The 14,284-nt window shown below is 40.4% G+C and overlaps 1 protein-coding gene across 2 annotated transcripts in view; it reads left to right on the top strand.

The window, feature by feature from the left end:
* LOC128662430 (carbohydrate sulfotransferase 1-like) overlaps window positions 1-14,284 on the top strand; it is a 62,805-nt gene that overhangs the window by 7,196 nt on the left and 41,325 nt on the right. The window contains exon 2 of one of the 2 annotated variants that reach the window (XM_053716216.1): window positions 3,295-3,311. The exons of the other annotated variant lie outside the window; for it this stretch is intronic. Coding sequence (XP_053572191.1) covers window positions 3,295-3,311 — 17 coding nt within the window. The remainder of the gene's footprint in view (window positions 1-3,294; window positions 3,312-14,284) is intronic. 2 annotated transcript variants of the gene reach the window in all.

A 14,284-nucleotide genomic window follows, 5' to 3' on the forward strand; every position in this document is an offset into this window, starting at 1 on the left:
TTTAATGTAATCCTCCCGATTGAGGACTACAACCTTTCCCCCTTTGTCCGAATTTCGAAAAACTAATTCTTTATTGTTAGCTAACTCTTTGATAGACAGATATTGATCTCTAGACAGATTATCCTTCTTATGGTTAACAGAGGATATATTATTATGTAGTTTCTTCAAAGCTGTCTCAACTGTCTTCTGAAAGACTTGAACTGAACTAGACCTAGAGCTAACTGGGTGAAACTTAAATTTCTTTTTTAATTTGGAAAGATCATACACATCTTGATTGACACTAAAATATGAGTCTTTAGTGTCCTCACCTATAGCTACAAGGTCTAGAAGAGCACATTCATCAGCAAAATCAAAACCACATCTAAGTGGTTCTGGTTTCTCTCCATGCCTCACTTCACAACTTTGCTGTTTAACATCCAAAAAGTGTTTCTTCAATACCAAGGTTCTCACGAACCTATTCAAATCCACTACTGTGTCAAACAAATTAAAATGAGAAGTTGGAGAGAAACCTAAACCAAGAGACAAAACTTGTAATTGTGTTTTAGAAAGTTGAACTGATGACAAATTAATAACATTGTAAGAGTCTACGTATAATTCTGAAACGGTATTGCCCTCCTCCTCTGTGGATAGCGCCGAGGTTTGGGGGGTACAATCTCTTGAAAATTTTCTTGACCTTCCAGACCTACCACGTCCCCCTCTACCTACTTTTTTCTTCGCACTGTGGACTTGTGTTGGCCCCTCTCGTTTTTTGACTGAGCTGAAGATGTGGAGGGAGCATGATCATCATGTGCTGTAAGAGCAAATGACGTAGTTACTACAGAGGATGGTGGACTCTCACTAGAAATTTCCAAATCAGAGGAGTCATAATCATACTCCGTATCAGTTTCTGCAAATCTGACTTTTTTATCTGATTTGTATCTTCTATATCTCCTCCTAGTGTCAGACACTGTCCATTTATAGACTTTATCATTCTCATAATCTTGTTTGTCACGTGAGATTTTTTGTTTTTTAAAATGCCATAGATTGTCTCTAATCTCAGTAATCACCTTCTGCAACTTCGTATCATATTTGTTAAATACAGGATCTTGACATAAAGGTCGCATATATGATTGCAACTTAAGCTTTTCTTGACACAGCTCTTGATGTATTTGTTTTTTATATTCAATTAATAAATCAATTAATGCTAAAGAGCATTCTGTAAGTATTTTGTTCCATTTATCAATAAATAATTGATCTGTCACCTGAAAAGAAGGACATTTCCTGATACGGAGCCCTCTTGGTATACGTTGGGCTTTTTTATACATTTGAAAACTTTTAATGTCCATTTCAATACTAGAATCTTTTTTGAGCAAGGAGTCCATTTTATAGAACAAACTGTCCAAATTCTTATTAGCTTCTTGCTCAATTACATCTGTACTGAATTATCCTCAGCAAACTGCTGAAACACATATCCTTCGGTTGCCATAATAAATGTAACACTATGCCTTTAATACGTAACAGATGAGATCACCTATTGAGCCTTATAATCACAATATTCACAATATTTGACTTCTGGGGTGCCTTACGACTTATAGCTTAAATAGCCTTTTAACGACCACAATCTTAAACAAAACAAGGAAAGTCTGTGCCGCTTACCCTCTCCAACCCGGTGGATACAAAAAGTAACAGCAACAGTGTGGGAGCGCTCAGACGTCCGCTCTGTGTGTGGCCTCAGCTCGCGCTTCACGTAAGGTGCCGCCCCTCTTGAATAAGTCCTGACGTCCCGATGACGACTCCTGGGTTATTCAGTCAATCCGGTGCAATTGGTTAAAACGATCCACCACCGCTTGCACTAAATATGATAGCAACATCCACTGCACACGGTAACTGACATTTCCAAACCATGTAACGGAAATAAGAGACAAAGACTCAAAAAGGTGAAATAAAAATTCTGTATTCAGTAACTCTGTTAGGCAAAAGCGGTTACAACAGGCAATTCAGCAGGTCAAACGCGTTTCAAATGTTTATATATTAAACTTCCTCAGTGACCATCATGCACTATTGCGCATAATGCAGCTCTATATAAAGGGCAAGAAAACACACTCCCTCTTTAATTAAACCAATCAAATTACAAAAAAGTGCTGCATTATGTCAACTACTGTGTTAAGTGACAGCAAAATACATTTCTTTATTTAGATAGACTGAAAACATTATGCTACACATAATAATATAATGTTTGACTCACATATTAACTATCAGAAAAGGAATTTAGTTTGACTCAACATAAAAAAAAAAAATATAAAAAAAATATAATATAAATAAAAAAAAAATATATACTAAACTATTTGCCCCCTCCTATGCCAACCTGTATATGGGTTGGTGGGAGCTGTCCCACGTCTTTGGAGATAGAAATCCCTTCAAAGAATATATCCATTATTACGGTCGTTATATCGACAATATTTTTTTTATTTTTTTTTATTGAGGTTCAATGTAGGTAAACATACAACATCAGTTAATGCACAATAAAAGGAGACAATGGTTTCCCAAAATACAGTCAATACAAGAAAAGCTAATGCGACTTCACTAACAGGGTGCGCTGAACAAATTATAAACCTACAGAATGCCATATGGGGCCACTTTTGGACTCCCTAAATTTGAGAGTGATGGAGGTTATAGTAGGCAAATATAACTTAAGGGGGTCCTCTCTTGGATCCCTGATGATGAACCTCTTTTTTTTTTATCTCTCAATGTACACTTATGGGTCTATGAGGGCAGAAATCTTAATGGAGCTTGTTTGCTATAAGGCATATTGTGCCAAGCATTAACAAGAGTTTAGAAAAATTAAGAGGGGGGAACCCCATGTAGTTGGGTGATAGGTAGTTATAGGGGCTGAGAACAATAAAAGCATAGGGGATTATAACAGTTTTTGAAGTGAGAAAGAGACCAGTTGGGAGAGCCTAGTGAGGAAGGCTGGGATTTAAAAAGTATAAGTACTTTATGGTGTCTGATGATATCCCACATGGCCAAGACAATTGTTGCAGCAACTAAGATTATATACAATATCTGGGTTAGTTATAGAAGATATTCGCTCATTCACAATGCCTGGGAATGACACACTCTCTGTATCTGCAACAGTATACTATAATACATTATTATTAGAGGCATTATATGCTTATATAACAAGGCATATCAGAACTGTCAGTTTGACTATAGTTATATATCATCTGCTGTGTAAAAGAAATACATAAATGCAAAGAACAGATAAGCACAGCATAGAGTGGACTGGGTACATAAACAGGGAAAAAGTAATGGGAGCTTTGCAGGACACACCAGTCACCACAAACAGCCACACAGTAGGTTAGTAGCATGAGATCTATAGGGGCACTTGTCAGAGGGTCTATGCACAAATATATTGTAAAGTCCGACTTAGGGCAAAGCTAGGCAGGTTCAGGGAACCCTGTACAATACTCAATTATATCTGTCCCAAAGTGTTCATGTCTATTGAAATCCAGCAGCCCAATAAAAGAAAAGAAAAAGAAGCTGCCGTTTTTGGAAAGTGACAGCAGTACACTGAAGCAGTTCACATATTTACCCCACTCCAACTCTGTACAGGGCTACTTGTAATAGAAGTGAAAATGGAGCCGTCGCTGTGGCGCATTCTCCCGCTAAGAGCAAGCTGTCCGGGCTCACACAGGAGTTGTTGCAGACCCCAGCACTCAGCTGTATCTCTGCCGTATGAAGAGAAACAGACCCGAGGTGTGTGGCGAGGCAGGCCCCATATTTACCTCCTGAAGCCATCTCCAATATTATATCAGGCCTCCTTTGCACAGCGGTCTTCCTGCGATCTTGTTTTGAGATGGGCAGGGCAGACAATGAATTTTGCCTGCTTTTTGCATCGTGTGGCGAAAATTTCTTTGTAATATGCCAGTCTTTGTTGCAGAAGCCTCTATCCGATTTGTAAGTATCAAGATCCATAGGTATATCAGTTGGCTCCTGGACGGGCATGTTATCCGCTCTTAGCTTATGATGTTTCCCGATCCCCATTGAGGTAATTGGGTGTCCTGCAGACCGCCCATAACTCTTTGCTGCAGAGGCATGTATTACCTTCGGGAAGATGGGGATTATCAGCCGGGGCTCAGACGTGGGATCGCTCTCTGCCTCCACAGGATCACAGTCTTCCCGCAGGACTCCCACCTTGCTAGTAGCTGGGGGTAGGCGAAGCCCCTTTTGTAGGGTTATTTCAAAGGCAGCTTGGTAGCCATCCAAGAGTTTGCTGAGCTCTGTTAGCAAAAAAGCAGCTGGACCCATGTTAGGCTTGGTTTAGGACTGCGCACTCAAGGCACAGCTAGTTGTGGGGACAGGCTGAGGCTTCTAGTATAGGGGAAGGCCTCAAAGTAAAAAGTCCGGTACTGAGGGTAGTGAAGCCCAGTCACCTTCCAAAACCCTATTTCTGGAATGCAGACCTCTTCAGACAAGCCTCTCCACTATTTTAAGCAGGGCATTGGTAAAAATGCAGCTTTAAATTGGAGATCAATGGAGGAAGCTTGAGGAGCTGAAGCTCAGTGCGACCTGCAAGATGGCCGCCGCCCGGGTGTCCCCTATCGACGATATTTTGATAGTCTGGAGGGGACCAGTACATTTGATTGAACAATTTACAGAATATCTACAGAATAATTTGATGAATTTAAAATTTACATTAGAATTTAACAAAAACTCCATGCCATTTTTGGATATTAGACTGGTGTCTAATATAGCAAATGAATCAGTAGATGTTGAATTATTTCACAAAGAGATTGCAGGGAATACTATCCTAAATGCACAGTCTTGTCATCCAAAACATACAATCCGTTCTATCCCAAAAAGCCAATATATCAGGATCAAACGCAATTTCACGAATGAACAGAGTAATCAGTTACACTCTGAAGGATTGACAAATAGACTTATACACAGAGGGTATTGTAGAGAGACAATTGAGTCTATTAAAAAGGAAGTTGATGATATGGATAGGTCTACTTTACTTGAGAAAAAGAGAGTGGAAGGAGATAAGAGATTTCGCCAGCCCAAGTTTATCACTACGTACAGTGAAGAATATGCCCAAATTTGTGGCATTATTCGTAAAGCATTGCCTATCCTAGAGACAGATGACAAATTATGTGACATAGTTAAGGATGGAGTATTATTTGTGTCACGTAAAGCAAAAACATTAAGAGGGATTTTGTCTCCCTCTATGTTGCCAAAAATTTCTAGCCAGAATTGGTTGTCTATTAAACCAGGTTTTTTCAAATGTGGTAGTAGGAGGTGTAAATCTTGCACTTATGCTACCTTTGGTCAGAATTTTGTGTCTACTGAAAATGAAAAACAATTTAAGATACAGGAACATATAACATGCAATTCTTGCTATGTTATATACCTTCTGACCGGTAGGGGGTGCTATAGGCAGTATGTCGGTCAGACGACACGGGTTTTAAAAGATCGTTTTTTGGAACACTTGCGTTCCATAGAAGATCCTGAGTCCACTACACCAGTCTCCCTACATTTCAGAAAAGAACACGACTCTGACAGTTCCCTGCTGACATTTCAGGGTATCCAGCTGATTGCCAGACATCCAAGAGGAGGAAATAGATGTAATACTGGATCTTTCAGCTGGATACCAGAATGCCAATAGGGTTAAATTCTGAATGGGATGTAAAACTATTTGTGGATACCTAATTAGTTAAGTAAAGTTTTTTATATTTTTATTTTTTTATGTTGAGTCAAACTAAATTCCTTTTCTGATAGTTAATATGTGAGTCAAAAATTATATTATTATGTGTAGCATAATGTTTTCAGTCTATCTAAATAAAGAAATGTATTTTGCTGTCACTTAACACAGTATTCGTAGTTGACATAATGCAGCACTTTTTTGTAATTTGATTGGTTTAATTAAAGAGGGAGTGTGTTTTCTTGCCCTTTAAATAGAGCTGCATTATGGGCAATAGTGCATGATGGTCACTGAGGAAGTTTAATATATAAACATTTGAAACGCGTTTGACCTGCTGAATTGCCTGTTGTAACCGCTTTTGCCTAACAGAGTTACTGAATACAGACTTTTTATTTCACCTTTTTGAGCCTTTGTTTCTTATTTCCGTTACATGGTTTGGAAATGTCAGTTACCGTGTGCAGTGGATGTTGCTATCATATTTAGCGCAAGCGGTGGTGGATCGTTTTAACCAATTGCACCGGATTGACTGAATAACCCAGGAGTCGTCATCGGGACGTCAGGACTTATTCAAGAGGGGCGGCACCTTACGTGAAGCGCGAGCCGAGGCCACACACAGAGCGGACGTCTGAGCGCTCCCACACTGTTGCTGTTACTATCCCCATAGAGTGGTTTCTAATAATTCATTGACCCCTAGCCCAGAGCGCCAATACTCAATATTCCCTCTATATACATTAGACCAGTCTAATTTGGAACTTAATTGAGGAAGTTCCTTTGTATTTGGCTATAGGGGAGTCTTTAGCGCTAGCTCTTCCTACCTTTCCATAAACAGATAAAAACAAGGTACATAGAAGCCACAGAAACAGCAGTCCTTACGTGTTTCGTGCCTACACTTGGCCCTTAGTCATAGGAGAAAAAAAACTAACACTTATAGCTTGCGCGAAAACCCGACACTGCATAAGACAATATTTTACATTCCAATGTTCTTCACTTATAAGAAATTGTTCTTTTTATTTTTAAATGTGTATTTATATAAATATAAGATTATTTTTTATGTACTATATATATATATATATATATATATACATACAGAGAGAAAAACACAGGCTTACATTTATACATAAGGTATTTGAGTGGAAAGGGCTACAAAGTGTATGTGTGTTTATATATAACAAAATTTATGCTTACCTGATAAATTTCTTTATTTCTGAATATGGAGAGTCCACGACATCATTCAATTACTAGTGGGAATATCACTCCTGGCCAGCAGGAGGAGGCAAAGAGCACCGCAGCAAAGCTGTTAAGTGTCACTCCCCTACCCATAATCCCCAGTCATTCGACTGAAGGGAAATGGAAAAGGAATAACACAAAGGTGTAGAGGTGCCTGAGGTTTAGTCAAAAATAACTGTCTTAAAGGGACACTGTACCCAAATTTTTACTTTCGTGATTCAGATAGAGCATGCAATTTTAAGAAACTTTCTAATTTACTCCTATTATCAATTTTTCTTCATTCTCTTGCTATCTTTATTTGCTTAGTCTGGGTAGGTACAGACTTTTTTATTTGGAAAAGAAGGCATCTAAGCTAAGGAGCCATCCACTTTTTGGTTCAGTACACTGGACAGTACTTGTTTATTGGTTGGTGAATTTATCCACCAATCAGCAAGAACAACCCAGGTTGTTCACCAAAAATGGGCCAGCATCTAAACTTACATTCTTGCTTTTCAAATAAAGATAGCAATAGAATGAAGAAAATTTGATATTATGAGTAAATTAGAAAGTTGATTAAAATTGCGTGCTCTATCTGAATCACGAAAGAAAAAATGTGGATTCAGTATCCCTTTAATAAAGGGTGGGGTTGTGGACTCTCCATATCCGGAAAACAAAATTTATACTTACCTGATAAATTTATTTATTTCCGGATATGGAGTGTCCACGATTTCATTCAATTAATAGTGGGAATATCACTCCTGGCCAGCAGGAGGAGGCAAAGAGCACCACAGCAAAGCTGTTAAGTGTCACTTCCCTACCCATATCCCCAGTCATTCGACCAAAGGGAAATGAAAAAAGAATAACACAAAGGTGTAGAGGTGCCTGAGGTTTAGTAAAAAATAACTGTCTTAATAAAGGGTGGGGTCGTGGACTGTCCATATCCGGAAAGAAAGAAATTTATCAGGTAAGCAAATAATTTTGTTTTCTTTCCTAAGATATGGAGAGTCCACAATGTCATTCAATTACTAGTGGGAACCAATACCCAAGCTAGAGGACACAGAATGATCAGGGAGGGAGAACAAGACAGGCAAACCTAAACAGAAGGCACCACCGCTTGAAGAACCTTTCTCCCAAAAGAGGCCTCAGCCAAGGCAAAAGTATCACATTTGGAAAATTTTGAAAAAGTATGCAGAGAGGACCAATTTGCAGCCTTGCAGAGCTGTTCCACATAATCTTCATCTTTGAAAGCCCAAGAAGAAGAGACAGCCCTAGTGGAATGAGCTATAATTCTCTCAGGAGGCTGCTGTCTAGCAGTCTCATAAGCAAAAGAGAAGTAGAAGTAGCCTTCTGACCCTTACGCTTTCCTGAGAAACAAACAAACAGATCAGAAGACTGGCGATCCTTAGTGCATGATGGTCACTGAGGAAGTTTAATATATAAACATTTGAAACGCGTTTGACCTGCTGAATTGCCTGTTGTAACCGCTTTTGCCTAACAGAGTTACTGAATACAGACTTTTTATTTCACCTTTTTGAGCCTTTGTTTCTTATTTCCGTTACATGGTTTGGAAATGTCAGATACCGTGTGCAGTGGATGTTGCTATCATATTTAGCGCAAGCGGTGGTGGATCGTTTTAACCAATTGCACCGGATTGACTGAATAACCCAGGAGTCGTCATCGGGACGTCAGGACTTATTCAAGAGGGGCGGCACCTTACGTGAAACGCGAGCCGAGGCCACACACAGAGCGGACGTCTGAGCGCTCCCACACTGTTGCTGTTACTATCCCCATAGAGTGGTTTCTAATAATTCATTGACCCCTAGCCCAGAGCGCCAATACTCAATATTCCCTCTATATACATTAGACCAGTCTAATTTGGAACTTAATTGAGGAAGTTCCTTTGTATTTGGCTATAGGGGAGTCTTTAGCGCTAGCTCTTCCTACCTTTCCATAAACAGATAAAAACAAGGTACATAGAAGCCACAGAAACAGCAGTCCTTACGTGTTTCGTGCCTACACTTGGCCCTTAGTCATAGGAGAAAAAAACTAACACTTATAGCTTGCGCGAAAACCCGACACTGCATAAGACAATATTTTACATTCCAATGTTCTTCACTTATAAGAAATTGTTCTTTTTATTTTTAAATGTGTATTTATATAAATATAAGATTATTTTTTATGTACTATATATATATATACATACAGAGAGAAAAACACAGGCTTACATTTATACATAAGGTATTTGAGTGGAAAGGGCTACAAAGTGTATGTGTGTTTATATATAACAAAATTTATGCTTACCTGATAAATTTCTTTATTTCTGAATATGGAGAGTCCACGACATCATTCAATTACTAGTGGGAATATCACTCCTGGCCAGCAGGAGGAGGCAAAGAGCACCGCAGCAAAGCTGTTAAGTGTCACTCCCCTACCCATAATCCCCAGTCATTCGACTGAAGGGAAATGGAAAAGGAATAACACAAAGGTGTAGAGGTGCCTGAGGTTTAGTCAAAAATAACTGTCTTAAAGGGACACTGTACCCAAATTTTTACTTTCGTGATTCAGATAGAGCATGCAATTTTAAGAAACTTTCTAATTTACTCCTATTACCAATTTTTCTTCATTCTCTTGCTATCTTTATTTGCTTAGTCTGGGTAGGTGCAGACTTTTTTATTTGGAAAAGAAGGCATCTAAGCTAAGGAGCCATCCACTTTTTGGTTCAGTACACTGGACAGTACTTGTTTATTGGTTGGTGAATTTATCCACCAATCAGCAAGAACAACCCAGGTTGTTCACCAAAAATGGGCCAGCATCTAAACTTACATTCTTGCTTTTCAAATAAAGATAGCAATAGAATGAAGAAAATTTGATATTAGGAGTAAATTAGAAAGTTGATTAAAATTGCGTGCTCTATCTGAATCACGAAAGAAAAAATGTGGATTCAGTATCCCTTTAATAAAGGGTGGGGTTGTGGACTCTCCATATCCGGAAAACAAAATTTATACTTACCTGATAAATTTATTTATTTCCGGATATGGAGTGTCCACGATTTCATTCAATTAATAGTGGGAATATCACTCCTGGCCAGCAGGAGGAGGCAAAGAGCACCACAGCAAAGCTGTTAAGTGTCACTTCCCTACCCATATCCCCAGTCATTCGACCAAAGGGAAATGAAAAAAGAATAACACAAAGGTGTAGAGGTGCCTGAGGTTTAGTAAAAAATAACTGTCTTAATAAAGGGTGGGGTCGTGGACTGTCCATATCCGGAAAGAAAGAAATTTATCAGGTAAGCAAATAATTTTGTTTTCTTTCCTAAGATATGGAGAGTCCACAATGTCATTCAATTACTAGTGGGAACCAATACCCAAGCTAGAGGACACAGAATGATCAGGGAGGGAGAACAAGACAGGCAAACCTAAACAGAAGGCACCACCGCTTGAAGAACCTTTCTCCCAAAAGAGGCCTCAGCCAAGGCAAAAGTATCACATTTGGAAAATTTTGAAAAAGTATGCAGAGAGGACCAATTTGCAGCCTTGCAGAGCTGTTCCACATAATCTTCATCTTTGAAAGCCCAAGAAGAAGAGACAGCCCTAGTGGAATGAGCTATAATTCTCTCAGGAGGCTGCTGTCTAGCAGTCTCATAAGCAAAAGAGAAGTAGAAGTAGCCTTCTGACCCTTACGCTTTCCTGAGAAACAAACAAACAGATCAGAAGACTGGCGATCCCTAGTCACCTGTAGGTAGAATTTTAGAGCATGCACAACATCCAAGTTGTGCAACAGACGTTCTTTATGAGAAGAAGGATTGGGACAGAGAGAAGGAACAACAATTTCCTGATTAATATTTCTATCCGAAACCACTTTAGGAAGAAACCCCAATTTAGTACGAAGAACCACCTTATACGCATGAAAGATAAGGTAAGGCAAAACTCTCAGAGCAGAAGAGATATCAATAAGAAACAAAACCTTCCAAGATAGCAACTTAATATCTATGGAATTCATTGGCTCAAGTGGAGCCTGCTGCAAAACTTTAAGAAAACGATTAAGGCTCCAAGGCAGAGACACAGGTTTAAACACAGGCCTGATTCTGACCAGGGCCTGACAAAAAGTTTGAAAATCTGGCACATCCGCCAGACGCTTGTGTAACAAAATAGATAATGCAGAAATCTGATCTTTCAGAAAACTGACTGACAACCCTTTCTCCAGACCTTCCTGGAAAAAAGACAAGATTCTAGGAATCCTGACCCTACTCCAAGAGTAACCCATAGATTCACACCAATAAAAATATTTACGCCATACCTTATGGTAAATTTTTTGAGTAACAGGCTTGCGAGCCTGGATCATGGTCTCAATGACCAGCTCAGAAAATCCACGCTTAGAAAGAACTAAACATTCAATCTCAAAGCAGTCAACTTCAGAGAAACGAGATTTGGATGGAGGAATGGACCCTGAGTTAGAAGGTCCTTCCTCAGAGGAAACTTTCAAGGTCGCAAACGGAGGAAACAGGTATGCTAGACCGAAATCCAAATGAACTGCCAGAGCATCTATCAGAGCAGCCTGAGGATCTCTTGACCTTGAACTGTACCTTGGAAGCTTGACGTTCTGCAGAGACGCCATCAGATCCAACTCCGGCACCCCCCATTTGAGGGTTAACCTGGAGAACACCTCCGGATGGAGAGCCCACTCTCCGGGATGAAATGTCTGTCTGCTTCCCAGTTGTCCACTACAGGAATGTGGATGGCAGATAGACAACAATTGTGAGCTTCCGCCCACTATATAATCCATGCCACCTCCTTCATGGCTAAGGAACTCCGAGTTCCTCCCTGGTGGTTGATGTAAGCCACTGAGATGATGTTGTCCAACTGAAACCTTATAAACCAGGCTAAGGACAATTGAGGCCAAGCCATCAGAGCATTGTAAATCGCTCTCAACTCCAAGATGTTTATGGGGAGGGCAGACTCCTCCCGAGTCCATAGTCCCTGCACCTTTAACGAGTTCCAGACTGCTCTCCAGCCTAGCAAGCTGGCGTCCGTGATCACAATCACCCAGGAAGGTTTCCGGAAGCATGTGCCCTGAGACAGATAGTCCTGAAAAAGCCACCACAGGAGAGAGTCTCTTGTGGACTGGTCCAGATCTATCCACTGAGACAGATCCGAATGGTCTCCGTTCCATTGTCTGAGCATGCATAATTGCAGAGCTCTCAAATGGAATCAAGCAAAAGGAATGATGTACATGGAAGCGACCATCAGACCAATTACCTCCATACATTGAGCCACTGATGGCTGAACAGTAGAGGCAAGAGGAGAGAATTTTGGATTTTCTGACTTCCGTCAGAAAAATGTTCATAGATAGGGAATCTATTATGGCCCATAAGAAAGCCACCTTTGTAGCTGGAACAAGGGAACTCTTTTACAGATTCACTTTCCAACCGTGGGAACATAGAAAAGACCACAAGATCTCTGTATGAGAGTTTGCTTGTTGAAAATACCAATATGTCATCCAGGTATGGTGCCACTGCAATTCCCCGAGACCTGATCACTGCCAAGAGAGCCCCCAGAACCTTTGAGAAAATTCTGGGAGCTGTAGCAAGGCCAAACGGAAGAGCAACAAACTGAAAGTGTTTTTCTAGAAAGGCGAATCTCAGGAATTTGTGATGATCCCTGTGGATGGGAACAGGAAGATACGCGTCTTTCAAGTCTATGGTCATCATGAACTGACCCTCTTGGACCAAAGGAAGAAAGAAACAAATGGTTTTCACTTTGTTTAGGCACTTTAGGTCTAAAATGGGTTGAAAAGCTCCCTCTTTTTTGGGAACCACAAACATATTTGAATAGAATCCTAGACCCTGTACCCTTACTGGAACTGGAACAATCATTCCCAGGGAGGAAAGGTCCTGAACGCAGTTCAAGAATGCCTCTCTTTTTACCTGGTCTGCAGATAATCTTGAGAGGTGGAATCTGCCCCTGGGAGGAAAAGTTTTAAATTCTATTTTGAAACCCTGAGATACTATGTCCACAGCCCAAGGATCTGGGACATCTTGTCTCCACGCTTGACAAAACAGGGAAAGTCTGCCCCCCACTTGAACCGAACCCGGACCGGGGGCCGACCTTTCATGCTGACAGACTCAGCTGAGGGTTTCTTTGATTGCTTCCCCTTATTCCAAGACTGATTGGGCTTTCAAGAAGACTTGGACTGCTCCTGCTTGGGAGAGGGAGAGGAAGACTATGACCTTTGAAGATAAGAAAGGAATGAAAATTACTTTGATGTCCTTTGAGTCTGTTCTTCTTGTCTTGCGGTATAAAAGACCCTTTTCCACCTGTAATATCAGAAATTATTTCTGCCAGACCAGGTCCGAACAAGGTCTTCCCCTTGTAAGGAAGTGCCAGAAGCTTGGACTTAGAAGTAACATCAGCTGACCAAGATTTTAGCCACAATGCCCTGCGTGCTAGGATGAAGTGAAGCCAGACATCTTGGCTCCCAGTCTAATAACTTGAATGTTAGCATCACAAATAAAGGAATTGGCTAGTTTTAGAGCCTTAATCCTATCTTGTATCTCCTCCAATGGAGTCTCTACTAAAATTGATTCAGACAAGGCGTCGCACCAATAAGATTCCGCATTTGCTATTGTGGCAATACAAACTGCAGGTTGCCATTGAAGACCTTGATGAACAGACATCTTCTTCAAATAAGCTTCCAGCTTTTAGTCCATGGGATCCTTAAAGGAGCAGCTATTCTCTATAGGGATCATAGTTCTCTTAGCCAGAGTAGAAATAGCCCCTTCTACTTTAGGCACCGTGCGCCAAGAATCTTTAATGGAGTCAGCAACAGGAAACATCTTTTTAAATACGGGAGATGGGGAGAAAGGAATCCCTGGCTTCTCCCATTCCTGTGAAATAATCTCCATCACAAGGTCTGGGACAGGAAAAACTTCCACAGAGGAAGGAACATCATAATATTTATTAAGTTTACTAGACTTCTTAGGGTTGACAATGACATACGTATCGGAGTCGCCCAAAGTAGCCAATATCTTCTTTAACAGTACACAAAGGTGTTCAAGCATAAATCTAAAGTTTACTTCTTCAGTATCAGATGAAGGAATAATACTGTCTGAATCTGAGATTTCACCCTCAGAGGCTACCGGCGTATCCTCCTCATCAGACTTATGAGGGAGGGCAACCTGCATAGAAGTAGGTGGAACAGAAACCTTACTATCTGAATGTCTAATTTTCCTCTTGCGTTTTCCCAGCATAGGAAAAGCAGATAATGCCGCAGATACAGCAGAAGATACCTGTGCAGCAAAATCTGCAGGCAAATAAACTCCTCCAGGAGGCTGAGAGGAACTGCAGGGCACTGTATGTGACGCCATAGAGGCTTGGGACATTTGAGGAGAAAGCTGTGGCA

This window comes from Bombina bombina, chromosome 6 (genome assembly GCF_027579735.1).
Source record: "Bombina bombina isolate aBomBom1 chromosome 6, aBomBom1.pri, whole genome shotgun sequence".
NCBI lineage: Eukaryota > Metazoa > Chordata > Amphibia > Anura > Bombinatoridae > Bombina > Bombina bombina.